General features: G+C 53.0%; 1 protein-coding gene across 2 annotated transcripts; it reads left to right on the forward strand.

Moving 5' to 3' along the window:
• Positions 1 to 237: 237 nt before the first annotated feature.
• LOC111161529 (AXL receptor tyrosine kinase) lies at positions 238 to 27434 on the forward strand. 2 transcript variants are annotated; one of them, XM_022525255.1, is made up of 20 exons: positions 238 to 462; positions 1687 to 1909; positions 2241 to 2341; positions 2865 to 3041; positions 7717 to 7797; positions 7946 to 8061; positions 11578 to 11788; positions 12088 to 12227; positions 13099 to 13249; positions 13459 to 13485; positions 14679 to 14811; positions 15123 to 15214; positions 18168 to 18263; positions 18409 to 18486; positions 19919 to 20011; positions 20400 to 20521; positions 21146 to 21255; positions 24201 to 24360; positions 24805 to 24941; positions 25561 to 27434. In XM_022525255.1, the coding sequence occupies exons 1-20, from the start codon at positions 273 to 275 to the stop codon at positions 25910 to 25912; spliced, it is 2790 nt and encodes a 929-aa protein (XP_022380963.1). In that variant the 5' UTR covers positions 238 to 272; the 3' UTR covers positions 25913 to 27434. The 2 variants fall into 2 exon arrangements, with proteins under 2 accessions (XP_022380963.1, XP_022380964.1); XM_022525256.1 differs by lacking the exon at positions 13459 to 13485.
• The last annotated feature ends 186 nt before the right edge of the window (positions 27435 to 27620 follow it).

A 27620-nucleotide genomic window follows, 5' to 3' on the forward strand; every position in this document is an offset into this window, starting at 1 on the left:
CCAGGATTTGGGGTGCAGTCCTTGGAGCCCCTTCCCCCTCCTCAGCCTCCCTCCGGGGCCCCTTTAAGACAGGGCTGGTCCTCTCCTCCCCGATTTAACCCCTCCAAGCCCAGGTGGCCCCCTGGGCTCCGGCTGGTGGGCGGAGGCAGAGGGGGAGCCAGGGGCGGGGAAAGGGTTGCCCAAAGTCTGGGAGAGACAGTAGGAGGCTGGGGAGCAAGGAAGGAGGCCGCTGAGCAGAGCCGGTGTGGGGGCCCAGCCGTGGCAGGCGGGCCATGCCAAGTCCAGGGAGCCCGGAGCTGGGGAGGAGGGCTGGGGACAGCCTGGCCCTGCCCCCTCCCCCGCAGGGTGCCCAGCAACTTCTGAGGAAAGTTTGGCATCGTTTGTGTGGTGCCCCGAGGATGGGCAGGGTCCCGCTGGCCTGGTGCTTGGCGCTGTGCTGCTGGGGATGCGTGGCCCCCAAGGGTGAGTGATGGGGCCCTGCCGGGGGTGGCGGTGGGGAGACGACCCGGGGCTGGGCTGGGGCAGGAGGGAGCGGAGTGGGGGGTGGATGGCAGGTGTTGGGGGGAGTCTGGGCTGGCCCAAGGAGTGTCTTTGGGACAGCAGAGGGGGAGACAAGGAGACACCGAGTTAAATGAGTTAAATGGGGAGAGAGGAGAGAGGCCGGGGAGAGAAAGGGGCTCAGAGAGGAACAGGACAAGAAACAGAAACTGGGAGGGTCAGAGACTGGAAAGAAGTAGACACAGAGCAAGACAGAGAGACAGAGAACCTGGGGGCTGGAGTGGGGCTGGACTTGACTCGGGGCGGGGTGGGGGGGGCGCTTAGGGAGAGGGGCTGAACTGGGGGGCTGCCCCGGAAGGAATCTTCCAGAAAGGAGCATGAAGTTAGGCAGTGGGATGAGGAGGACTCCAGAGCTCTAGGGGGAAACCCTTGTCACTGTCACCCCCACACACACTTGTCCTTACCCCATCACTGTCTGTCTGCTCCATCTCTAGGGTGGGGGTCTCCAGCTCTGGCTGTAGACCACCATCTCTGTGGGGCTTCATTTCTCTGTCCCAGTCTCCGGCTTTCTCTCTCCCTACTTTCTAGGTATCTCGATAATGTCTCTGTCTCTCGCTCTGTTTGCCTCTGTGTCTCTCCCCCAACTTTGTCTCCCTCTCAGGGGTGTCTCTCCCCTCACTTCTCATCCTCTGTGTCTCTCTGGTCTCTGTCCCTTGGCTGTCTCTGAGTCCTCAAGCTTGACTCTGTCTGGCTTCTCTCTGTCTCTCCTTCCCTGTTTCTCTTCTCTCTCTCTCCTCTCCCTCCCCACCTTTTTTCCTGACACACCGTCTACCAGCACCCGTCTACCACCAGCAGTCCACCACCAGCCTATCTGTCAAGTCTCTAGAGACCCTAAGGGAGGGCAGCAGGGGCGGGAGCAGGGCCTGGCCCTGCCGGGCAGTCTGGAGCATGGGAGGCTGCCAGATCCCCGGCCTACTTCCCAACAGACCAAGGATGGGGCCCCTAGGAAGGAGGGAGGCTGGACCCCAGTCCCCTGGGAAGGCTCCCATCCTCCCCCAAAGCCTCCACCCCCCCCCCCCCCCCACCCCCCCCTGCTGAGGTCACTTTACAACTATGTGGGCCTAAGGGCCTGGCAGGCTGGGAGGAAAGCAGGGGTTCCTAAGCTAACTCTTCCCCATCTCCCCGCAGGAGCACAGGCTGAGACAGACCCCTTTGTGGGGAGTCCAAGGAACATCACTGGTGCCCGGGGACTCATGGGGGCCCTTCGGTGCGAACTCCAGGTTCAGGGGGAGCCCCCTGAAGTGACCTGGCTTCGGGACGGACAGGCGCTAGAGCTGGCAGACAGTACCCAGACCCAGGTGCCCCTGGGTGAAGACGGGCAGGATGACTGGAAAGTGGTCAGCCAACTCAGGTGCCCAGCCTCCCCCTGACCAGCCGCATTCCTCCTGATCCCTGTCCCCACCCCACTCCCCGGCCCCCGACCTCCATCACATGATGGGTAAAAAATTATGGGCAGGAGCCCCACCTGGGCTGGAACCCCAGTGTGGCCACTCGCTAGCTGTGTGGCTTGGAGAATGTGATGTAACCCCGGGTTTCACTTTCCTCTTCTGTAAAATGAGTTAATAATAGTACTCACTCCTTAGCTCTGACTAGTCCTGACCCCCTTCCTGCAGTTCTGATGACCCCTACCCAGGGTCCAGCACTGACCCTGAACCTTTCTGTCTCTCCTCTTGTCCTGTTAGAATCTCCTCCCTGCAGCTCTCAGACGCGGGGTGGTACCAGTGTGCGGTGGTCCTGGGAGGAAAGACCTTTGTGTCCCAGCCTGGCTACGTTGGGCTGGAGGGTGAGCCCTGGGCACAGAGGTCGTGGGCGGACAGGAAACCTGAGTGGTCAGAGGGTGCTGGAAAATTCAGGGAACATGCAGCCTGGGTGTATCAAAGATATTTAGGGGGTCGGGAAGCTGGGGAGTCTGGGAATTACTGGGGGCAGGCCTGGGGGGGATTATATGTCCTGGGGGAGAAGATATCTTGGCGGTTGTGACATGTCCTAGGGAACAGACATGGTCGGGGTAGGACATTCTGGGGATCAGGTAAGGAGTCAGAGGTACAATTTAAGCCTCTCCCCCCCCCCTCAGGGTCTCGCTTTTCTCACTGAGACTCAGATGTCCCACGGGTCAGATGCTGGTGGGGAAGTACCCAGGGGTACTGGGATCCTGTGTTCTGGGGGTAGAGGCCTGACGGGTCGGACATCTGAAGGACGTTCGGATGTCCTGAGGGATCAGATACAGGGGTCAAAGAATTTGCAGTGAGTCAGACACCTGGGGAGCTCAGAGGGACCTTGGCAACTACCATGCCCCCCCACCCCAGGCCTGCCTTACTTCCTGGAGGAGCCTGAGGACAGGACTGTGGCCGCCAACACCCCCTTCAATCTGAGCTGCCGGGCGCAGGGACCCCCAGAGCCTGTGGACCTTCTCTGGCTCCAGGATGCGGTCCCCCTGACTCTGGCCATGAGCCATGGCCCCCAGCAAACGCTTAGAGTTCCAGGTAAGTCTGGGGAGTAGCCAGCTCTGCCTAGAGGGCCAGGCAGGATGGGAGCGGGGAGCAAAGGGGTCTTTTGTGCTCCTGTGTGAGTGCCTGTCCCTCTGTCCTTCATTGTCTCTTTCTGTCTCTCTCTCTCTCTTTCTCTCTGTTTTCTCTCTTTGTCTGAGTCTCACTGTCTCAGCATCTCTATCCATATCTACCCCTCATCTCTCTCTCTCTGCTTTCTCTGTCCCTTTTTGTCTCTCTGTCCTCTGGTTCTCTGTTTCTCTGTCTCTTTCTGCTTCTCTGTGTGTGTCTGTCTCCCTGTCCCTCTGTCTCTCCTTATTCCCCACAGCTTGTCTGAATAGAATTCTTTGTCCCGGGTTTCCTCTGAGCTGTCCCATGGCCCAAATGTGTGTGTGGGCCTGATGTCCCTTTGTCAGCCCCTGACCCCAAGCCTGGCACCGGAAGCAACCAGGCCCTTTTCTCCTCCACCTCCTCCACCTGCCCACTCTGTATCAGAAGAGCTGAAAGTGGAGAAAGAGGAGAAAGTGGGAGACAGAAGGATAGTTCCAGGGAGAGAGAGAGAGATCAAGAGACATGGGAAGGGACAGACCACGGAGGTAGCCTAAGATGGAGAGTGACAGGACAGGGAGGTCTGAGTGACAGCAGAAAATCTCCTAGCTTCAAAGTGACCATCCATTTCCACACCACAGAGATGGGGCAGGACCTAGCTTGGGATCACAGCGCTGTCAGAGGTAGTGTGAGGGTCCCTGCACATAGCGGTTTCTCCCTCACCGAGGAAGGAGGGTTGGAGGAACACAGCCGGGGGGTGAGGATCAGTCTGAGGGAGGCAGCCAGACCCTGGAAGGCTTCAGCTTTCGGCACCCCAACCTGCTGCCTCTGTCTGCTGGGATGGGGCGGGTGGGGGGGCTCCTGCCTGAGGGTCTCCCGGGCTAGAGGGAGGTGTCCACATTCTCAACATTCCGGGGGCTCTGAGTGTGCAAGGAAGAGGTGGTGAGCATGCCAGCCCCCAGAGGGGTGACTCAGGCCCATGGCTCTGGGGTCTGAGTCAGCCTGGCAGGACCCTGGAGATAAGAAAGGAGAGGGGGATGGGCCACCCATGCCATCCCAGGAAGGAGAAATGGGGCAGCCCCCCCACAGATGTGAGAGGGCCTGTGTGTGTATCAGTGTGTGGTAAAGCTGTAGGGGGAGGGTGTCTGTGTGTGTGTGTCTCAGTGTGTGTGTGAGGTCCTGTCTGTATGTATCCATGTCCCTCTAGATCTGTGTCTCAGTGTGTATGAGGCCGTGTTGTGTGTGTGTGTGTGTGTGTGTGTATGTGTCTAATACCAGTGTCAGCCTGGCCTCTGTCCTCCTTTGCACTTGCGTGTTCACAGCTGCGACTCGCTGTGTGAAGGTGGTGTGTGTATGTGTGTGTTTGGGGGGAGAGATGGCAGAGTGAGGGGAGGCAGTGTTTTGTGGCTATTTTGCATCTAGCTCCCTGTAGAAAAGTGACAATGTCACATCACAGGTGTGCATCTGTGGGTGTGAGTGTGTCATGGTGTGGACACCTGTTTCCTTGTGGAGACAGAATGTTGTCAGTGGACAGTTTAGTGTTCCTCGGTGTGTTTTCATTCACTGTGGCTGTCCACGCATTTGTCCGTGTCCACGCATGTCTCTGGGGTTCCCATGCGTAGGTCCTGAGGGGGGTGTGTTGGTTCGTGACTCTGACATGGACCCCCATCTGTGTGTGTGTGTGTGTGTGTGTGTGTGAGAGAGAGAGAGAGAGAGAGAGAGATCTACAGCAGGCGGTAACGACTCCCTTCTACTTCTGTCCTGTCTCCCCATGTATCAGCCCCAGCCCTGATTGTCTCTTGGTAGATAAACTTGCCAACCGGTGTGGGTATGTATGTCTGTGTCACCTCTAGGCACATGGCAGCTATATGTCTGCCTCAGTGTTTATGCAAGCCAGTTTTTGTATAGTCTGCCTCTCCGTAAATGTGTCCGAAGCGACCTGAGTGTCCAGCTGTGTTTGAAGGACTGGCTGTGTTTGTTTGCAAGCAAGTCGACATTAACCTTATTCATGTCCTGGTGCGTATCTGTTGGACCACTCCTACCTCAAGGTCTGTGTGTGGCTCCCTGTGTATATTTCCACAGGGAGGTGTGTGTGTTTGTCAGTTTTCGGGGGGGGGGGCAGGATGTTGCATTGCTAGGTGTTTGACTGTGTGTTTATGTTTGCAATATATGTGTTTGTGTATGTGCGCCAACGTCAGAGCCTGTGTAGATACGTGCAAGTCACTGGCTGGATACTGGTGTCGCTGCGTGTTTGCGACCCCATCAGCCCCTAATGTAGCTTAGCCAGTGCCTGGTTTTCTGTTTCTGTGCCAGTAACGGCCCCTGTGTGTTAAGTGCGATTCATTGTGTAAGCGTGAGGGTGGGGGGAGGTGCTGTGTCAAGGAATTTTGTCCGTTTATGTGTGTCTGTCCCTCGATCTGACTCAGGGCGTGCCCCCTCTCCTTCCATCCCTCTGATTCCCTCGGAAAAAGCGCGGGGGTGGGGGGAGGAGGAGCGGGAGTGGAGAGGGAGCTGGACAGTGCATCTGGGAAGCACATCTGGAGTGGGCCGGCTCCAGTCGCGGAGGGAGAGCCCGCTGGAGGGGACGGGTCCCAGGCCCCTCCATCCCTGCTCTCCTCGTCCTCAAGGTGCGCTCTGAGGCCGAGGAAGGGGGGATCCTGCGCCGCGCGCCCCCCCACACCCGGCCGCCACCGGAAGTGCCGGAGCGGGAGGGGGCACCCCGGTGACTCACGCGGGGGCTGGAATGCTGCGGTCGGAACAGGACCCAGCTCCAGAACTCCGTTCCGCCCCGGGGCTTTTTGGGTGGGCAGCACCAGCCCCTGCGCGGTGTCCCTGGCGGGCCCCCACGTGCCAGGTGGCTGGACCGGACCCAGGCTCCCCACCCCCTCCGGCAGCCGGCCCGGGGTTGTCCTGCCCCTCCCCCGCCGGCGGGGGCTGCGGCCGGCCCGGCACCTGACCTTGGCTGAGGGCTGCCGCCTGGGCAGCGGCGCTGGGGAGCTTCCCTGCCCACCCGCTTCCGGCCTCGGCCGACTTTCCCTCATTCCGCTCCCTCTGCCGACTGAGAGAAGGAAACTTTGTGTCTGCGGGTTGATGGTGGTGGTGGTGGGAACACGAGAGCGCGCGCGCTCACACACACACACACACACTTTCACACGCAGACCGAGCAGGAGGCACACACAAGCCTGCAACATCCATAGACACACGCAGTCTACCCGCAGACACCCGGAAACACAAGGTACATATTGGAGCGCCTGGCTGACTCAGTTCGCTATGCATCTGCTTTCCTCTCAGGTCAGGATCCCAGGGTCCGGGGATCAATCCCTACCTGGGGCTCCCTGCTCCACGGGAAGCCTGCTTTTCCCTCTCCCCCTGCTCATTCTCTCTCTCAAATACATAAATAAAATCTTTTTAAAAAAGACACATATTAAGTCACTTATCCATAGAATTACACAGGCTCATATTTCTACATACATACCCAGAAACACTCATAGCTACACAAAGGCATACACGTAAGGTCATTCACTTGTTCAACAAGCATTTATGGAACAGCTACTGTGTGCAAGGCTATTGTGGACCTGTATGAACGTTGGCATACAGCAGGGGACCAAACAGACAGAAACCCCCGCCCTCCTATAGCAGGGTTGACAGATAGTGAGCAAGACATACAGGTAATGGGTAAAGTATGTTGTGATGAGAAGAGCCAAAGAGGAAAAGGAAAGCTGGGGAGAGGCTAGATATGGCCATGAGGTCCCGGCTCTGAACAGGGCAGCCAGGGACAGAGTGAAGAAAAGGTGGGGTCTGAGTCCCAAATGTGATTGAGTGTGGGAGAGAGCCCTGTGCACTTCTGTGGAAAGATAGAACAGAGATGCGAAGTTCCCGAGATGGGAACGTGTCTGATATCTGAGTTCCAGAAACATCTGGAGCCCAGTGAAGTGGGGGAGGGGGGCGGGAGTTGGTAGGAGCTGAGCTTAGAGCATATAAATGAGCGAACACCTCTGATTTTACATACAGCCATGAGGGCCTGTTTCTTAAGTGTGTGTCTGCTAGGGATATATGCCTCCATGTGTGTCTGTTCGGCTCAGTGTGATCGTGTCTGTGTTTGTGCAAGTATGTGATTGTGTGAATGCCTATGTCTGTGTGTGTGTTGGTGTGTGTGTCTAGGTATGAGTATGGGTACTTTTGTATGTGTGTGTATAACTATGTGTTGGCGTATGTGCCTGGTGTGTCTGTGTGTAACTATCTCTGTGTACACGTATGAGTATGTGTGTTTCGGTGTGTGTGTTTTTGAATGTTGTTTGTGTGAGTGTATGTGTGTATCTCTGTGTATGAATGTGTGTGTGAGTGTATGTATATGTATGTGTGTCTCTATCTGTGTGCGTGCCCATGTGTGACTGCGTGTATGTGTGTCTATGTGGTGGGGTACTAGGACTGAGGCCGCCAGCCTGTCCTTGTGTCTGGGGACAGAGGCCTGTGTTCCCAACTCAACCCCCACCTCCCTTCCAGCAGGAGCCCATGTAGGCTGCACTGACTCTCAGGCAGGGCATGGTAGGAGGTGGCCCAGCATGGCCTGGGAAACCGTCCTTCCCCTCTCTGACACTGGGCCTCTCCTTTTATGACTCCCCAGGCTTGAACAAGACATCTTCTTTCTCCTGCGAAGCCCATAACGCCAAGGGGGTCACCACGTCCCGCACGGCCACCATCACAGGTGAAGGAAAGGGAGCTGGGGAGCTGGGTGTCAGAGGGTGTGGGGTCTGGCCCAAAGGTCAGAGCTGGGGTAGAGGGCAGGGGTGTCTAGAGGGGAGCTTTGGGCAAAGACCCCCCCAGGGTCAGCCTCTCCCCTCATGTCTCCACAGTGCTCCCCCAGCGGCCCCATGACCTCCACCTGGTTTCCCGCCAGCCCACAGAGCTAGAGGTGGCTTGGACCCCAGGCCTGAGCGGCATCTACCCCCTCACGCACTGCACCCTGCAGGTGAGACCTTAGACTTGGCTCAGCCCTCCTCCTTCCACCATACATAAGCCCCCTGCCTCTCCCTGGGAAACCAGCCCTTCCCAGCCATGTATGTGCTAAGAGGCAGTAGAACCTCGAGTTGAGTCAACACCAGATGTCCTGGCTTCAGATCCTCCCTCCACCACCAGCAGCTGCAGGAGATGGGACCTTGTGACTTAACCTCACTGGACTTCAGTCTCATTTGTAAAATGGGCAGATAGGCTTGTTGTAAGAATTCAATGAGTGAATATAAGGACCAAACTTAAAATAGTATCTAGATCTAGAACATAGGTAATGCCTAATAAACCATCAGCTGTTTTAACTTTTTTTTTTTTTTTTAGTATTAGTAATACTGACTCTGGCCAGAGTGGGAATCCTAAGACAGCAGGGGTCAGAGCCTTCTCTGTCACCAGCAGGTGACCACAGCCCTGTGCTTCTCCCATCCCAGCCCTGATCACTCTGGGTTGCCGCTGTCTGAGGGGTGAGTCTGTCTCCCACTGGGCCAGGAGCTTTGGGAGGACCAGTCCTGGCCTGTCTCAGTCACCACTTGGTCCTCACGATTGCCCAGCGCAGGGTCCAACTAGAGTAGGACACATTTGCTGGAAGAGTCCCTGACCTGAAGTGTTCTAGACCCAGCCTTCAGCACCAGAGTCGTTCTTAGTGTGCGCTAAGAAAAACAAACGCAGATCTCTGAATACAAGACCCAGTTCTGACCTAAAGTTCTTTGAGATCTGGAAGTTGGAGTGAGGGCGGGACAGTGTCTGCCACGACAGATGACAATAATTAGTAATGCCCAGTGTTTATGGAGTGTCATCTCTGTGGTGGGCCTTGTATTGTGACTTTATGTGTTTATGTGTGTTTGTGGGGGCAGGGTCTGTGGAGACACCCGCTTTCCAGATGTAGAAGCTAAGGTTCAGAGTAGTTAAGCAACCTAGCCAGGATCACAGCCAGGAAGTGGCCAGGGTGGGATTTGAACCCTCATCTCCCCAAACCCAAACAGCCCCCTTCACCTCCTTGGAGACCATTCAGAGCCAACACTTGATCAAATAAGAGCTGTCTTTCTTGTAATTACGTGCCCTGGACATTATCTCATCCACTTGTTATTTTAACCCTAGAAAGTAATCTGCTAATCTTCCCGTTTTCAAGGGAAGGAACTGAGGCCCGGAGGGGGAAAGTGATCTGCCCTCCCCATGGGCTTTAAAGGATAAAACTGATTCAATCCCCAAGCGTGGGCCCACTTGGGAGATCTCAAATGCCAGGTCAGGCATCAGCTGTACCCTCCAACCCACATACGTCCAGTGTCAAAGAAAAGCAGAAGTGTGTCCTCTTCCTTCTCCAGGGCTCACTTCCTGCTGTGCCTGGCCTGGGGCAAGAGGGTTCGAATGGGAGGGCTGCAGGGAAAAGAGAAGTGGGAGTGGGCACCAGTAGGCTGACTGTCTGGACCTATGTCCCTGTGTCCCCTTTGTCCCAGCAGAGGTTCTCCTTCCCATCTGTCACTGCAGGTCAGAGAGCGGGCATGGGACAGCTTCCATCCCCTGCCCCCATCCTATTACCCACCCTCCCAGGCCTCGTGGTGGGATCCTTTGCCCACAGCGGTCTGTGGGACTCTGGGCAAGTTGCTGAACCTCTCTGGGCCTCTGTTTCCTCATCTGTAAAATGAGAATGAAAAAAGAAACTGACCTCAGAGGGTGGTGGCAAAAGGACCATGAGTTCAACCAGGATTGCACTTGCTGGGGTGCTTGATACAGAGTCCACACTCGGGAAATGTTAACCATCGATAGGATGTGCAAACCGGCTTCCGTGCTGTGTGTCATCGAGCCTCACACCCTGCCAGGTAGGGACTCTTAGATGCCCATTTTCCAGAAATAGGAACAGAGACTCAGAGAAATAAAGACACCCACTCTAGGTCACACAGCAAATGATACCCAACTTGGATATCCAAGATTCTTTGGGTCCACACCAGTAAGTGGTAAACTTCCCTCTGAGAACACTCAGTGTGACAGTGTGGTTGGGTCTCCTGGTTGCTCCCCCGGTGTTGAGGGGAGGTGGCAGCATCCTTGCGGTGTGTGGCTGTAGAGGGTTTGTGGTTCTGTGTGGCAGGGCTGTACAAATGTCTATACCTGCTGTGGTCCCTGCCATGCTGATCGTGTTATTCCTGGGGATCAGGCGAGTGTCCCAGCTGGGGACGCTGTGTAGGGCATGCCGAGTTTGCCACTTGTAGCCAGGCAACCTCTGTCTTGTGCGCGCGCACACACACACACACACAATAATAGCAATAAACACTCACTGTGCACGGGCTCCTCTAAACGCTTGCAAGCATCAGTTCACTCAACCCTGCAAGTTAGGGAGACACTGTGGTTATCCCATTTTACAGATGAGGAAACTAAGGCACAGTGCTAGGGGCTAGTAGAGGCGGGATCTGAACCCCAGATCCAGCGTCTCTGCTCAGCACCAAGTTCTGCTGCCTCTCTGAACAGAGGAGAAGTATTGTTACTATTGCCAATGTTCTTATTTCTTTTTAAAGATTTTTATTTATTTGAGAGTGAGAGAGATAGAGAGAGCACAGCAGGGGGAGAGGGAGAAGCAGGCTTCCCTCTGAGTGCGGAACCCTATGTGGGGCTTGATCCCAGGACCCCGGGATCATGACCTGAGCTGAAGGCAGACACTTAACGGCCTGAGCCACCCAGTCACCCCAAGGCAAAAGGTTTGAAGACAGGTTGGGGTTTAGTTCCCAGCTTCATCAGTGACAAGCTGGTGACCTTGGGCAAAGTGATTCTGTCTCTCTGAGACTCACTGTCCTCATCTGTAAGTGGGGATGCCCATGGTACCCAAACACAGAGCTGAGGGTCAAATGAACTCAGATACGTAAAGGGCTTTGCTTTTTTATTCAGATACACATAAGGTGCATAATCTTCAGTGTGCACCTAGATTGTTAAACACAAATGTTCATCCATGTCACCACCCTCCAGCTCCCCACCCACCAGCTCCCTACCCACCAGCTCCCCACCCACAAGGATCCCTGAGCCCCCAGCAGTGCCCACTCTTCTGATTTCTCTTGTAGGATGTTGCTTTTGTCTGTGGTTGAATGTCATTGTCATTTTATTTATGCTGATCACCTGCCCTGCTCCGCACAGCTTGTCCTACCTTCAACCTTTAGGCAGCCCTGGAAGGCATTTGCTCCTCCAAGCGCCCATGTTCCAGATGAGGAAACTGAGGCTCAGAGAGGGCAAGTCTTGCCAGAGGTGGCTTTTGCAAGTGATGACGGAGCCACATCATGCGTCTAGGAGGTCTCGCTTTGCAGCTGCGTGTGCCCCTGTTACACCAGCACGGAGCGCGCGCTCTCTCTCTCTCTCTCTCTCACACACACACACACACACACACACACACTCACCCTTGCAAAGTTGTGTCATCACCCCAGGACCACCCCTACCAACTCATGTGAGCCCCATCTTGAGATTTCTTGTTCGTCCCATCCTCACGCCCCTTCCCTCTCCCCAGGCCGTGCTGTCAGATGACGGGGTGGGCGTCTGGCTGGGAGAGCCAGACCCTCCAGAGGAGCCTGTCACCTTGCAAGCGTCAGTTCCCCCTCACCACCTTCGACTGGGCAGCCTCAGTCCTCACACTCCTTACCACATCCGGGTCGCCTGTACCAGTAGCCAGGGCCCCTCACCCTGGACCCACTGGCTTCCTGTGGAGACACCGGAGGGAGGTAAGAAGGGGCTGGTGTGACGCAGACGTCACTCACGGCGGCTCGCATCTGTGCCACCCCAGGCATCTCCTGTCACCCATTAACCCCAAGTGGCCTCAGTCCCTCCCACCCAGCCCCAGACTCCCCAGCATGGCTCATTGGCATCTCTCCCAGACCTCTCCCCTGTGCTTCCGCTCATGGCAGGCCTGCACGAGGTGCCCACGCGCGTTCCCTTTGCACTCTGCCCTCGCTTCCTGGGAACAGGGGAGGGGGTCAGGAAGAGGTGGGGGTGCCAGCTTCCCCTCTTCCCTGTCCTCCAGTGCCCCTGGGCCCCCCCGAGAATGTCAGCGCCATGAGGAATGGGAGCCAAGCCCTGGTGCGCTGGCAGGAGCCAAGGGCACCCCTGCAGGGCACCCTATTGGGGTACCGGCTGGCCTACCGAGGCCAGGACACCCCCGAGGTGGGTGCTGCTTGCAGGGCTGGGGTGGAGTGGCTGGGAGGAGGGAGATGGGGAGGAAATGTCAGGGTGGACAGGACAGTGGTGCGGGTCGGGGTAGTACGAGATCATACGACACCTAGGAGAACACGTTCTGGGGAGGTTTAAGGGGTCTGGGGAAGGGGTAGGGAATGGCTATTTAAAAGCACTGTAAAAGTCATTTCAGTAGATTTCCAGATGTCCTGTGACACTTTATTTTTTATTTTTTTTAAAGATTTTATTTATTTATTTGACAGAGAAAGATCACAAGTAGGCAGAGAGGCAGGCAGAGAGAGAGAGAGAGAGGGAAGCAGGCTCCCTGCTGAGCAGAGAGCCCGATGAGGGACTCGATCCTAGGACCCTGAGATCATGACCCGAGCCGAAGGCAGCGGCTTAACCCACTGAGCCACCCAGGCGCCCCTCCTGTAACACTTTAATAGCAGATAATCCTAGAACACCTTGAAGAAGGGGTGAATTTTCCTAATGGGCACAGAGGTGGTGTTGGAGCAAGCAGCACCCTGGGTTGGACAGATGGGGTGGGAGATTGGGGGGGAGATCAGGAGGGCATAAAGGAGCGTGGGTGGAAAGATGGGGATGGGGGTTCAGTCCCCCCTTGCTAGCACTTGACAAGGGGCAGTTAATGAGGCAAAGGGCCGGTCCCCGTGGAGCGGATGGTGGAGTAGGCATGGAGATGGAGAATGGAGGTAGGGGTGGTGGTGAGGAATGAAGGGTGGGAGGAGGGGTTGGGGGAGGAGGGGGCTTTTGGAAAGATGGAGATTTGAGGCTGAGGGTGAAGTTTTAAGAGTTAAGGGCAGGTAGGGGGCACTCTACCCTGACGCGCCATCTGACATCCTAGGTGCTCATGGACATAGGGCTAAAAAGAGAGGTGATCCTGGAGCTGCGGGGGGACGGGACTGTCCCCAACCTGACAGTGTGTGTGGCAGCCTACACTGCCGCTGGTGATGGACCCTGGAGCCTCCCTGTGCCCCTGGAGCCCTGGCATCCAGGTAAGTCCCAGTCCTGCTCAGCCCCCTTCAACCCATTCTCAAGGACCCTGTCTTGCTCTGATGCCCCTGACTTTCTCCCTGTACCTTTCAGTGTTACTTACCCCAATCTAGGCTCTTTTCCCACCCGGAAGCTTAATGAGAGTCTTGCCCATGTCACGCCAGCCTTACCCTCTCTGAGCATGTCCTGCCTCTGTCCTTTCTCCTCACAGGACAAGGACAACCAGTTCACCAGCTGGGTAAGGCTTCGCACCCTCTCTCCTCCCTCCTTTCCTTCAACGCCCACTGAGGACCCCATTGACACAAACATACCCATTGTCACTGCTTTCATGTTTCCCAAACTCATCACTCTAATCTTCTACTTCTGGGGTTTGTGTGGTCCTTGATGGAGTCGCCTGGAATGGCCCTGCACATTATAGGTACTCAGTGAATTGCGGATGGATGGATGGATGGACAGACAGAAGAGTTATCCCCCCTCAAATCCATCCCTCTCAATATTTCTCCAGCAATTCTCGAACATTGCTCCTACAGCCATTTTACCCTCCTAGCCCTGTTCCAGCTCACCTCTTGTAACTCAACCTACTAGCCTTAAGTATTCCTTACATGCCTTCCTACATTTCTTTCCATGCCCTTCCCACATAATCCCAGCTTCCTTTCCCAGTCATCCTATTATAGTCCTTGGTTCCTCACCCATGCCTCCCAAACACAGGGCACACCCACACTTCTCATTCACAAACTGCACATTTTTCACACCTTCACCACATATCCCACATATATCCATATATCCTGGAAAACTTTGGGTCCACGCGATCCCACACTCTTCAGGTCTCCGTGCACACCCATTGACACTCCTCACCCCTCGCCAGTCCTAACCCATTCCCGCTCTGCACACACCCACACCAAACTCCTGGACACTCAGCACGTACCCATTCCCACCTTTTTACACACTATGTCAGCTCATCCCATGCCCATGCTCCTTTCACACCACTGTTAAATCCTTACAAATCACTGCTCACTATATGTATCCGAAACTCCTTGACTACTCCTCGTTCACATACCCCAGACTCCTCCAACACTCCTCTGACATTCTGTGCACCGTCCTTTGCATACTTACTTCTCTCCCATCCTTTGCTTTATGGAAACCCCTCCATTGTCAGCGCGCACTACTCAAGACCATTCCTTGGCCATTTGTCCATAAGCCTCCTACTCCTTGCACACGCCCCACACACCCATCCTACACTCCATGCATTCTCTCTCCCCGCTCCCCTGCCTTCCACACCCAAGTCCATCTCCTCGGAGAAGTGAATGCCTCTACCTACCCCATGCCTCATTAGATATTTCCACATCTGTTTCCCTTCAATGTCACATCTTTGGGGTCCGGGGAGAGGAATCCAGGGCTTCCCCCATGACCTGTGTGCCATACCCCCGACAGTGAGTGAGCCCCCCGCCCCTGCCTTCTCATGGCCCTGGTGGTACGTACTGCTGGGAGCCGTTGTGGCCGCTGGTTGTGTCCTCATCTTGGCTCTGTTCCTCGTCCACCGCCGGAGGAAGGAGACCCGCTACGGGTAAGTTGGAACTACGTGCATAGGGAGGCTTGTGTGGACTGGGATGGAGAGGCTGGGGCCAGGGAGACCATGAGGAGGCTTGTGTGGGACAAGAGATTACCAATTAAGATTCCAATTAAGAATCGGAATGAGATCCAGGGTCTGGGTGATGAATGGAAGGCAGGGGATAGAAGTCCCAGACATGGTTAGCAAATGCTGGTGGGGTGGGGGGGCAGCTTGGGCTTAGGGTGGTGTTCACTTTCACTGTTCTCAGAAGGAAGGGTTTGCACTTGGTTCTGCCCTGTCCTCACCTCCTGCCCATTCCCCCCAAGAGAGGTGTTTGAACCAACAGTGGAAAGGGGTGAGCTGGTGGTCAGATACCGTGTTCGCAAGTCCTACAGTCGCCGGACCACTGAAGCCACCTGTAAGTGAACCCCCACGCCTCGCTGCCCTGGTGGGGGGATGACAAACGTAGAGATTGGGGCCCGCTGGGCTTCCGTTGATGCCCGAACCAAAAGTTCCTGAAGACCTTGGAATGATAGGACATTAGAACCACAGACCCTAACAACAACAGAACTGTAAAATCACACAGACCCTAAGACTAATAGGGTCTTAGACAAAAAAAATCATAGGAAGACCAAACCTTAGAGCCACAGGATCCTAGAACAATGTGATGATGATGGTGATGAAGAGGACGAGGATGGTAGGATGATTGTGAAGCCAGGGGTGACAGCCAACCCCAGCAGTCCCTATGTGACAGGTGTTACACATGTCATTTAATTGAATCTTCACGACAACCCAGTGAGGCAGGTACGTCATCCCTCCTCACCACCCCCACTGCATGGATGAGGAATCAGTGGCACAAGAATGTTTAAGTGACCTCCTCAAGGCTACGCAGCTTGCACGTTGGATAGCTGGGCTTCAAAATCAGGTCATTTTGCTCTGAAAGTCCATCCCCTGAGCTGCCTCTAGGAATTAAAGAATGTTAGAGAGGTAGAGTCGAGCTTGGCAATTCCAGGATCAATACCATAGACCCTTAAGATCTTGAAAACCAGAGGCTCTTAGAACTCTAGACTCTCCGTGAGACTGTGGAATTATGGAGTGTTCCAGCCATGAAGGGACCCCAGAGGCCGCGTCGTCAAATCCCTTCCTCTTTCCAGCTGGGGCAACTTAAATCCAGGAAGGAAAGGGACAGAGTGATGTCTCTCCCCAGCACACTGTGAGAAGGCTGCCGGGGCCCCAGGGAGATATTGGAAGAGGCTGGGAAAGACATTTAATTCAAGAGGAGCAAAGATAGGAAGCAAGGAGGTCATGGCGCTCTAGTAGGGTAACGTGCAGCAGCAGTTCTCAGAGTGTGATCCTGGTCCCTGGGGGTCCCTGAGACCACTGCAGGGGATCCATGAGGTCAAAACTATTTTCGTAATAATCCCGAGATGTTATTTGCCCTTTAGCACCCTCATTCTCTCACACATGTTCTGTGGAATTTTCCAGAAGCTCTCTAATACGTGATGATGTCATCACTCTTTGGGTTGACAAATGTCTGCTTCTTTATTCGTGTGTTTGAAAACTCCATCCATTTTAATTTTTTTTAAGATTTTATTTATTTATTTGACACAGAGAGAGAAATCACAAGTAGGCAGAGAGGCAGGCAGAGAGAGAGGGGGAAGCAGGCTCCCTGCCAAGCAGAAATCCCCATGCGGGGCTCGATCCCAGGACCCCAGGATCATGACCTGAGCCAAAGGCAGAGACTGAGCCACCCAGGTGCCCCCATCCATTTTAATTTTGAAAATACAATAAATGTTGATCTGTGTCAGCCCCCTGAATGAAAGCTCTTTGCCATCCACAGTAATTTGAAGACTGTGAAGGGGTCCTGAGGCCAATAAGTTTGAGAACTGTTGCTATAGAGCTACGAAAATAAATCACGACTATGTGTGAGAGCTACATTATGGCTGTCTCATAGACACCGTGTTGAGTGAAAGAAACCAGACACAAAAAAGAACACAGTATATGATTCCACATTGATAATATCCCCAAACAGAGAAGGCCAGTCTATGGTAAGAGAAATCAGGAAGGTGGCTGCTGTTAAGAGGGCGGGTCATGGTCTGTTCTTGACCTGGGTGCTAGTTACACTGTTGTGTTTGCTTTGTAGAAATCCGCGGAGCTGGGGGACCTGGGTTTCTCGGTCAGTTGAGCATCCAACTCTTGGTTTCAGCTCAGGTCATGACCTCGTGGGTCGTGAGATCAAGCCCCGGGTGGGGTTCCCCGATCAGCGGGAAGTCTGCTTGAAAATTTTCTCCCTGTGCCCCTCCCCACCCCGCTGGCGGGCGTGCTCTCTGTAGAATAAATAGATCCTTTTTTTTTTTTTTTTTTTTTTGACACAGAGAGAGAGAGAGAGAGGGAGACAGTGAGAGAGGGAACACAAGCAGTGGGAGTGGGAGAGAGAGAAGCAGCGGGAGTGGGAGAGAGAGAAGCAGGCTTCCTGCTGAGCAGGGCGCCAGATGTGGGGCTTGATCCCAGGATCCTGAAATCATGACCTGAGCCGAAGGCAGATGCCTAATGACTGAGCCACCCAGGCGCCCCTAAAGAAATCTTTTTAAAAAGTAGACAGGAGCACCTGGGTTGCTCTGTTGGTTAAGCAGCCAACTCTTGATTTCAGCTCAAGTCATGATCTCAGAATTGTGAGATTGAGCCCCATGTCGGGCTCCTCACTCAGCAGGGAGTCTGCTTGGGATTCTCTCTCTCCCTCTTTCTGGGCCCCTCCTCCCCATCTCACATCTGGGAGCGTGTGCTTTCTCTCTCTCTCTCTCAGAAAGAAATCACTGAGCTGCTCCCTGGTGATTTATGCAAATTGTAATTCAATAAAAAGTTAAGAAATATTTTTAGCAACTGCTGTGGCATACCACTGACCTCTCAGGGTGCCCAGTGGTACAAGATTATGTGACAGGCTCTTACCCTTTTGCTGCTGGTTTGGGAGAAGATTTGGGGGGTCTAGGAGAGGAGCTAGGGCAGGAGGTGTGCTCAGGGCAGTAGCTGTTTTTTTTTTTTTTTTAAGGATTTTATTTATTTATTTGACAGAAATCACCAAGTAGGTGAAACCAAGTAGGCAGAGAGGCAGGCAGAGAGAGAGAGGAGAAAGCAGGCTCCCTGCTGAGCAGAGAGCCCAATGCGGGGCTCGATCCCAGAACCCTGGGATCACGACCCGAGCCGAAGGCAGAGGCTTTAACCCACTGAGCCACCCAGGTGCCCCCAGTAGCTGTTTTTGAATGAATGCTGAAGTATTTCAGTATTTTAACAATGGGCACATCCCTCTTGGCATCCAAATGTCTCCTGAGTGTCAGCCCTGCTCCATGGCTCTGTCCACCCCTGCCCCCATGCAGTGAACAGCCTGGGCATCAGCGAAGAGCTGAAAGAGAAGCTTCGGGATGTGATGGTAGACCGGCATAAGGTAGCCCTGGGCAAGACACTGGGAGAAGGTGAGCCCCCCACCCCCACCCCCAGCGCACACGTACATGCCCCTGAACCACGAAGTCCTTCACTTCCCTACCCGTACCCTGTCACAGGAAATGCAGTCCCCACAAGCACCCACCGAGGTCAGTGTCTCCCTCTTGTCCCCCACAGGAGAATTTGGAGCCGTGATGGAGGGCCAGCTCAACCAGGATGACTCCATCCTCAAGGTGGCTGTGAAAACAATGAAGAGTGAGTCTGAGCTTGCATGTCCACATGGATGAGACCCCCGGCCCCTAACCCGCAGGCTTTTCCCTATGGCCCTAATGAGGCCAAAGAGCAGAAGAGTGAGTCGAAAACCAGCCTTGCCACAGAATCTCAGGGTTTCCAGACACGAAGTGGAGTCTGTACTAGGTGCTTTAATGGAAGGGATTTAGTATGGGGAGACTTACTACAAAGGCGCCAGAACGATGGGGAGCAGTGAGGCTGGAGATTAGTGGCAGTCATACTTCCATCCCAAGACCTGAGGCCAGAGGGAAGAAGTGGTGTCACCATAGCCACGGCCAGGGATGCCTGGTGGGATTTGGGATTGCAGATTTAGAGGCTGCCTTGTGCAAGCTTGAAACACACAGCCACCATCAAGGCAATGCTGGAAGCGGTAAGGGACAGGGTGAAATACCCTGACTTCTCCCTCTCCACCCGCCCACCTGCCAGTCTCCCATCAGTGCTTCCCATTGGCAAACTCCAACAGGAAAACAGGAAACAGTATGAACAGTACAAAGAGGAGCCTGGGAAATGTAGTTTTGGGGGGGGCAGCCCCCTGTTGGGGGAAGGTCTGGAATGTAGCTTCATCATTTATCAGCTGTGTGATCTCAGGCAAGTGACTCTCCCTCTCTGAGCTGTGTTTCTTCATTTGGGAAAAAAGATCATAATATCCTTGCCTCCTAGGGTGAGCCAAAGCACTTAATGCTGGGGTGGTAAGCGGTCTGTGCCAGGAATGTGGTCTACGACTATATTATTTACAGGGTCAGAGAGGGCAGGAGCCAGTCCAGAGTCACACAGCCCAGGAAGTCCAGGGCCAAATCTTTTCCATATGGGGAAGAGGCATTGAGGGCCAGGCTGCCGATGATCGTGAGGGAGGGGGATCCTTTCTCAATCAGTGGAGCTAAAAGCTTGGGTTATGGAGCCATCGGTGTCTCCCCATTCATTCATTACTGAACACTTCTTTATGTACCAGGTTACGTTCTCCACCTAGGTTTGAGTCCCAGCTGTGTGACCTTGGGTGAGTCACTTTGCCTCTCTGAGCCAGTGTCCCGAGTTGTAAAAAGGGAGTAATGGGATGGATCCCTAGGGAAGCGGCCTAGCATGGTGTGTGCACCTGGACCTCAGAGCCGGCCCACCTGGCCTTCACTTCTGCCTCTTCCATTTGCAAGCTCTGTGTGCCCTTAGGCAGATTCCTTAACCATTCTGTGCCTTGGTTTCCCCATTGTTAAAACAGAGAGAATAATAGTCTCTCCTCAGAGGGTTAAATGAGTTCATATATATATATATATATATATATATATATATATATATATAGAATGCTGAGTGCAGCACCAGGCACAGATGACGATGAAGAAGGAGAGGAGGAAGGAGTCCTCCCTCTCCTCCCCTCTTCCTTATCCACCTTCCTCTCTCCCCCAAGTTGCTATCTGTACAAGGTCGGAGCTGGAGGATTTCCTGAGTGAAGCCGTCTGCATGAAGGAATTTGACCACCCCAACGTCATGAGGCTCATTGGTGAGGGAGGGGCAGGTTTGGGGGTGCCCGGACTCCATGGAGGCCACTCCAGGAGGAACACCCCTCCCTCCGGCACTGGGAAGATCAAACCTCCAGGCTCCCTGCTCCCCCTACCCTCAAGCTCCCCCCTCCTTCTTTCCCTTAGCTTGGAATGTGACCTCTGACCTTTCCCAGAAATAGCTGAGGTCCCCAGGAGGGCTCTGGAAACTTCCCTGGGAACAGTGCTGGAAGTGGCTTCTCTGAAGCTTGGTCCTTGCCACCCACCCCCCACCCCGCCCCCAACAGTTTGGAACTTAGATTTGAAGGGGAGGGAGGGAGAGAACTGAGGGAGGGGATGGCTTCCTCTCCTGGCCAACTGGAGTGACAGGGCTGCCTGGGGGGGCCTCAGGCGTCTGTTTCCAGGGTTCCGAACGAGAGGGCTTCCCAGCACCCGTGGTCATCTTACCTTTCATGAAACATGGAGACCTGCACAGTTTCCTTCTCTATTCCCGGCTTGGGGACCAGCCAGTGGTGAGGGACATTTACTTGTCTGGTTCCCAGGTATCCTGTCAGGTACCCAGCACCGCTCAGACACTGGGAACACCACGGTGCGCAAGAGCTTGCTCTCGTGGAGCTGTCTGCCAGTGAGGGCACCAGGCAATAAAGAAGTTAACCAATAAATAAGCAAGAGAAATTTAACTGCTAGGAAAGGAAGAGAGTCAAGTGAACAACAGAGAGGCCAGGCGGGTAGTTTGGGTGGACTGAGAAGGTCTTACAGAATAGGTGACCTTGAAGGAAGAGCCAGCTGGTGGGAGGTGGGGAGATCTAGGGGGAAGCAGTCCTGACAGAGGACACAGCACAGAGAAAAAGGCTTAGAGGCGGGAACAAGCATAGTTTGTCTGAAAACCAGAAAGGAGGCCCCTGGCTGGAGCGTTGGTCGCCACGTCCAGGTCAAGGGCGGTAGGAGATCAACTTGGACGGGAGGGCAGGAGGCGATTATATAGAGTTGGAAAGAGATTGGATTTAATTCTTGGCGCCATGGGAAACCACTGCAAGGCAGAGATAGGCACACACAGGAAGGGAAAGAAGGAGGGAGGGAGGAGGGATGGATCTCAGGGACTCTGCTGACCTCCACTCCTTCCTACGCTGCCCCAGTTCCTGCCCACTCAGATGCTGGTGAAGTTCATGGCAGACATCGCCAGTGGCATGGAGTATCTGAGTACAAAGAGATTCATACACCGAGACCTGGCTGCCAGGAACTGCATGTGAGTGCTAAGGCTTCCACAGATACTCTCGCCCCCACCGCACCCCCGTCCCCTCCTTAGGGGAGCTGCATCCCTCCTTCGAGGAGGGAAGAGGGGTTCTAGACACACAAACCCCTCAGGCAGGCCAGAACTCAGGACTGGGATAGAAAGTTCAGCAAGGAGATTGGTGAAGACTTCCTGGAGGAGGGGAGCCTGGAACTGAGATTCTGGAGGGGTATTTGAATGTGGAGAGAGGAGAGGCAAGAGGGTGGGCTCAGTGGGTGGCATGACGTGAGCACAGGGGCAGAGATGACCAATGACAGTGGGGACATTGAAGCCTCATCTCTGTATCCCTCCATGCTGACTATCTTGCCTGGGGCTGCCCTTAGCAAGGGGCCATATTGAATAAGGGGACCAGACACCCTCCTCTCCCCCACCAACAGACATCCCAGAAAATAGGCCAGAATTAAACTAAGGTCAGGATGGAGCATGTATATACAAACACAGGCTTCGACTATTAGTTTCATTACAATATTGGACTCAGAAACCGAAGCTGGAGAATTGGAATCTTCTTCAAGATGGGTAAACGTTCGCAACTCTCGGGAACATGAACATCTCTTTCTTTTCCCCCAAATTCTTTATGTGGAGAAAGTCCAATCTCACAGAAAAGTTGGAAGACTTGTTCAGTGGATGCCCATACACCATCCTGGGGGCAATTATGCCATATTTCTCCTCTCTTCTCTGTCTTTCTCTCTTTCCTCAACCGCTTCAAAGCAAGTTGCCTAAATCTTCAACAGGTTATCTCCTAAGAATGAGAATTTACATGTAAATTACAGTTCTGTTGTCACAACTGAGAATAGTAACCATAATTCTACAACATAACTTCATATCTATCCAATCCATATTCAGATTCTTCAGTTGTCCTCCAAAATGCCTTTTAGGGCTGTTTTTTTTGTTTGTTTTATTTTGCTTTGTTTTTTTGTTTTTCTTGCCCCCAATCAGGATCTATTCAAGGTCCCTCCCCACACACACACATTTAGTTAAATCTGGAATAGCCTCCCCCCAACCATATTTTTTTTAAATATTTTATTTATTCATGGAGAGAAAGAGTGTGAATTCATGCCAAGGGGAGGGGCAGAGGGGAAGCAAGAGGGATAAGCAGACTCTGCACTGAGTGTGGAAATTTACAAAGGGCTCAAGGCAGGGCTTGATCTCACCACCCTGAGATCATGACCTGAGCCAAACCAAGAGTCTGATGCTTAATGGACAGAGGCACCCAGGTGCCTCCCTCCCCTGCCTTTTATATTTTTACAGCATATTCTTTTGGAAGAGACCAGGCCCGTTGTCTTACAGGATATGACATATATGTGTCTATTTCCTTGTGGTGGCATTTGCCTTGTTCCTCTGTTCCCTGTATTTCATGTTAACTGGAAAATGTATGTAAAGTCTTCTATAGACTCAGTCAAAATGGAACTTCCTTTCCTTCTGCAACTTGGGCTGATCCTGAGCAAGCCCCCTATGAAACAATGACACTGAAAATGGGAGCAGACACCCATTGTTATGCACCTGTTATTTTGTTGTTGTTGTTGTTAAAATATCAAGGGGTGCCTAGCTGGCTCAGTCAGTGGAGTGTGTGACTCTTGGTCTCCAGGTTGTGGTTTTAAGCCCCATGTTGAGAGTAGAGATTACTTTTTAAAAAATCTTAAGGGGTGCTTGGCTGGCTCAGGGAGTAGGGCATGCAACTCTTGATCTCAGGTTGTGTATTCGAGCTGCATGTTGGGCATGGAACCTACTTTTAAAATAAATAAATAATCTTCTTCTTCTTCTTTTTTTTTTTTTTTTAAAAAGAAAGTTCCTGGGGGCACCTGGGTGGCTCAGTCAATTAAGCACCAACTCTTGATTTCGGTTCAAGTTATGATCTCAGGGTCTCAAGATGGAGTCCCATGTCGGGCTCTATGCCGGGCATGGAGCCTGCTTAAGATTCTCTCTCCCCGGGGCGCCTGGGTGGCTCAGTGGGTTAAGCCTCTGCCTTTGGCTCAGGTCATGATCTCAGGGTCCTGGGATTGAGCCCCACGTCAGGCTCTCTGCTCAGTAGGAAGCCTGCTTCCTCCTTTCTCTCTCTCTGCCTGCCTCTCTGCCTACTTGTGATCTCTGTCTGTCAAAAATAAATAAACTTAAAAAAAAAAAAAAAGATTCTCTCTCCCACTGCCCCTCCCCCACCTCCTAAAAAGTAAACAAATAAAAGGAAAAGAAAAGAAAGGTCTTTGTGAAAACAAGAAAGGAAGATTGTGGCTTCCCTTGGAGGGGTAGGAAGAAGGACTGATAATGTAATGTGTTTCCTTCTTTCTTATACTAAAAAAAAAAAAATCAATGTTTATTTTACATACACCGAAACACCCACATCCTACGTGTGCAGCTCAATGAATGTTTACTTGTCTGTGGACTCATGTAAACAACCAGCACTGGATGAAGATTAAAAAAAACATTTATAGGCCCTGGCAGTCTCCCTAATGGACTTCCCAGTCACTGCCCCAAGGAAAAACCCTTATTCTGGACTTGAGTCACCTGTTCTTAAATGTCACATAAATGTCACATAAATGTTACTCGTGAAGTTTGTACTTGTGTCTGGTTTCTTTCGCTCAGCGTGATGTTTTTGTGGTTAGCCCATGTCTCTGTACATATTGGTTAGTTCCTTCTTTTTCTTTGCTCTGTGGTATTCTTTATCTAGATGATGTCCCATGATGTTCTGTTTCTTCATCTGGGTGCTGGTTACATGGGTGTGTTTACGAAACTTCATATGGACCGAACAAGATGGGACACATTTCCCTTTGGTCTGGGGTTGATGGATCCTCTCCCCCAAGGAGGGACAGCCAGAGCGGCAGACGGAGACATGTCTGAGAGTGAGGGCAGGCTTCCCGGTGGAAGGGGCAGTACAGTCACCCCGTTCCTCCCCCCAATCTGGACAGGCTGAATGAGAACATGTCTGTGTGTGTGGCGGACTTCGGGCTGTCCAAGAAGATCTACAATGGGGACTACTACCGCCAGGGACGTATCGCCAAGATGCCCGTCAAGTGGATCGCCATCGAGAGCCTGGCTGATCGTGTCTACACCAGCAAGAGCGATGTGGTAGGTGTGGAGATTCCCCACAGGAGTGGGGAGTCAGTGGCTTGTTCATTTCACAACACAGGGGCCTGGTGGTAAGGGTTAGGCATGTCTGGGGTTGTGCTGGGTGTCTGTGAATGGCGGTGTGGACATGCTGGGGACATGTACAGGTTCAGGAGGTGGCAGGTTCATATGGGGGACACGTGGACAGTGTAGGCTGGGAGAGGCGGCGATAAGTATGTATATGTGTGTAGATGTGTGCATAGATGAGCATGTCCGTACGTGCACAAAAGTGACCTCTGTGAGCGTGTCCCTGCGCCGGTGTTGCAGTGAAGAGGAATGAGGCACCTGCTAAGATAGCGATGGACACGTGCGCACAAAAATGTGGGTGTACCCATGAACCCATGCGTTTGGGAGTGTCTTTGTGCAGGACAGACCTTCTAATTCTCTCTCCTCTGCTCCCCACAGTGGTCCTTTGGGGTGACGATGTGGGAGATTGCCACGCGGGGCCAGACCCCATATCCCGGAGTGGAGAACAGCGAGATTTACGACTACCTGTGCCAGGGAAACCGGCTGAAGCAGCCTGTGGGCTGTCTGGATGGACTGTGAGGATCCTCCGGACCCCGCCCCACCCCCTCCCCCATCCCAGATTTCACTCCCAAGACCCTGAGCACCCCCACATGGCCCCAACCCTCTACAACCTGCACAGAACCCCTCAGACTGTTGAGGAACTCACGCTGAGCCCCCCCCCCCGCCCCCAAATTCTAATTCACCACAGACTCCTGAGCTCTCGCACTTCCCCCAAAGCTCTTAAACACCCGGGACCCTCCACCAGCCCCCCAGTTTGCTGTCCTGAGCTTCTCCAAACTCATGGGTCTCCTCGGAGATATCCTCAGGATCCTTCAGGACAGAGCTTATCAAACTTTGCAGTCTCACAGCACGTAGAGGAGAGCAGAACATTGATCCAGCGCTTTCAGGGACAAAATCTGCTCTAGCAAATCCTCACTAGAATACCACTCGATACTCAGAGAGCTTCCCCAAGACCCTTTCCAGCTCCCAAGTTTCCCAGGACCCTCCTTTGGAAACTCTTGAGAATTCCCAAATCCCATCAGAAGCCCCCAAACTGCTTACGGTTCCTTCCAGTTCCATGAAATGCCCCCAAACTCCCAGAATGCTCCCCTTCTGAGCTCCTGCTGTCTCTCACCCCTCACTTTGCTGCCCCAGGTATGCCCTAATGTCCCAGTGCTGGGAGCTAAACCCCCGGGACCGGCCGAGTTTCTCAGAGCTTCGGGAAGATCTGGAGAAGACGCTGAAGGCCCTGCCCCCTGCCCAGGAGCCGGACGAGATCCTCTATGTCAACATGGATGAGGGCCGGGGTCATCCTGAACCACTTGGAGCTGCTGGAGGAGCTGACCCGCCAGCCCAGCCTGACCCTAAGGATTCCTGCAGTTGCCTCACCGCGGCTGAGGTCCATCCCGCTGGACGCTACGTCCTCTGCCCTTCTACAGCCCCTGGCCCCACCCTGCCCACTGACAGGAGCTCCCCTCCTCCCCCAGGGCAGGAGGATGGAGCCTGAGACAACACTCTACCTGGGACTCCCTCTCAGGACCCAAGCTAGGCACTGCCACTGGGGGGGCCTCCCCCCCAACTCTTTCCCCATTCCAGGCCTCACCCCCGACTACAGCCTCCTCTTCCTACCTATTCTACTTCTACCCCCAGACAGATTCTCTCTCTTCTCCATGCCTCAGTGTCCCCGTGTATAAAAGGAAGGGGTTGGGCTGCGATTCCTGGGGTTCCTCCCGGGCCTAACATTCCAAGATTCTAGATTCTAAGGTTGAAAGAGTCTAGAAGCAAAGGTTCGAGGTTTCAAAGATGCTCTTAGTCTTTGGCTCTAAGAACCTAAAATCCCAAAGTTTCTAATTCTAAAGTGCTAAGGTTCCAGACATGAAGTTTCGAGGCCTATATTTTAAGGCCCTCAGAGTCTGTGGCTTGAGATTTTTCTGGTTCTAGAATTCTTGATACAGCCCACCAAGATTTTAGGTTCTAAAGCTCTAAGATTCTAGTTCTAGAATCCATGGCTCTATCATTCTAGATTTTGTTATTCGAGGGTTCTGAGTCCTTAGGGTATAAGATTCTAGATTCTACAATTCTAGACACGGAGGTTTTTTGAGGCCTAATGTTCTAAAATTTGAAGTTCTAAGCCTCTTAGTCTGTAAATCCTCAGCCTCTAAGATTCTACATCATAAGTCTTCAAGATTTTATCTTCTCAAGTTCTAAGATTCTTATAATGGTTAATTATAAGTGCTAAGGCTTTATGATCCTTGAAACTCTTTATTATGAGATTCTGGATCCTAAAGATTGAAGAGTCTAGAATCTGCAATTCAAAAATTCCAAGAGTGTAAAGATAGAGGTTGAAAGGTCTAATGTTCTAAGATGGGATGTTCTAAGACTTAGTCTAAGAACCTAGATTCTGTGTCTAAGATTCTAGACCATATGCTTCAAGATTCTAGATTATTAAACTCTAATATTCTAATGTTGTTCTGTTCTATGTTCCAAGACACCCTAGACTCTATTGGGCCAAAATTCTGGATCCTTAGCATCTAAGGTATAAGACTACAGTTAGCTGTGACTAGCTAGATACCAAAGATCTAATCATTTCTAATGCTGGACACATTTAGGTTCTATGCTGCATTCCACCTTTCTAGGATTTTAGTTAAGGGCCTAAGAATCCACAGTTTTAAGTCTTAAGATCTGAGGCACTGTAGTTCTATGATTCAAATGTTGTCAGATTCTAAAGGTCTACAGGTCTTGAATTCCAAGGTATGATGCCAAGGTTCTAATTTTAGATTATTCTTCTGGGTGACTCTCCACTTCTGAGCCACCTCTGCTTCCTCCTTCCCTCCTGTGGGGGTATGTCTCCCCTCAAGCCTGTGCAAGAATGCACTGGGGATGCCTCCTTTCCCCAGGAGGCAGTTTCCCTCCTTTTGGGCCATGCTGCCCCACTGAGCCAATCCCTCAAGCCCCCCCATTGTGCAGAGCTGTGGACGGACTCTGGCACCTCCAGAGGGGCTCAGATCACATAAAACTTTATAACCACCCTTCTGTCTTCTCTTGTTTCCACTCAGCTGTCATGTAGCCCCTCTCCCCGGGCAGCTCCGTTTCCCATCAGTAAAAAGAAGGGTTTGGTGGGGTCTAGGAGTTCTCGATTTACAAAGAGGGTAGAAATGAGCATACACATAAACAGAAATACATGAAACACAAAGAAACAGACTCTCCAAAATCCC

This window comes from Enhydra lutris, unplaced genomic scaffold (genome assembly GCF_002288905.1).
Source record: "Enhydra lutris kenyoni isolate GAN:26980312 unplaced genomic scaffold, ASM228890v2 scaffoldscaffold85, whole genome shotgun sequence".
In the NCBI taxonomy this organism is placed as follows: Eukaryota; Metazoa; Chordata; class Mammalia; order Carnivora; family Mustelidae; genus Enhydra; species Enhydra lutris.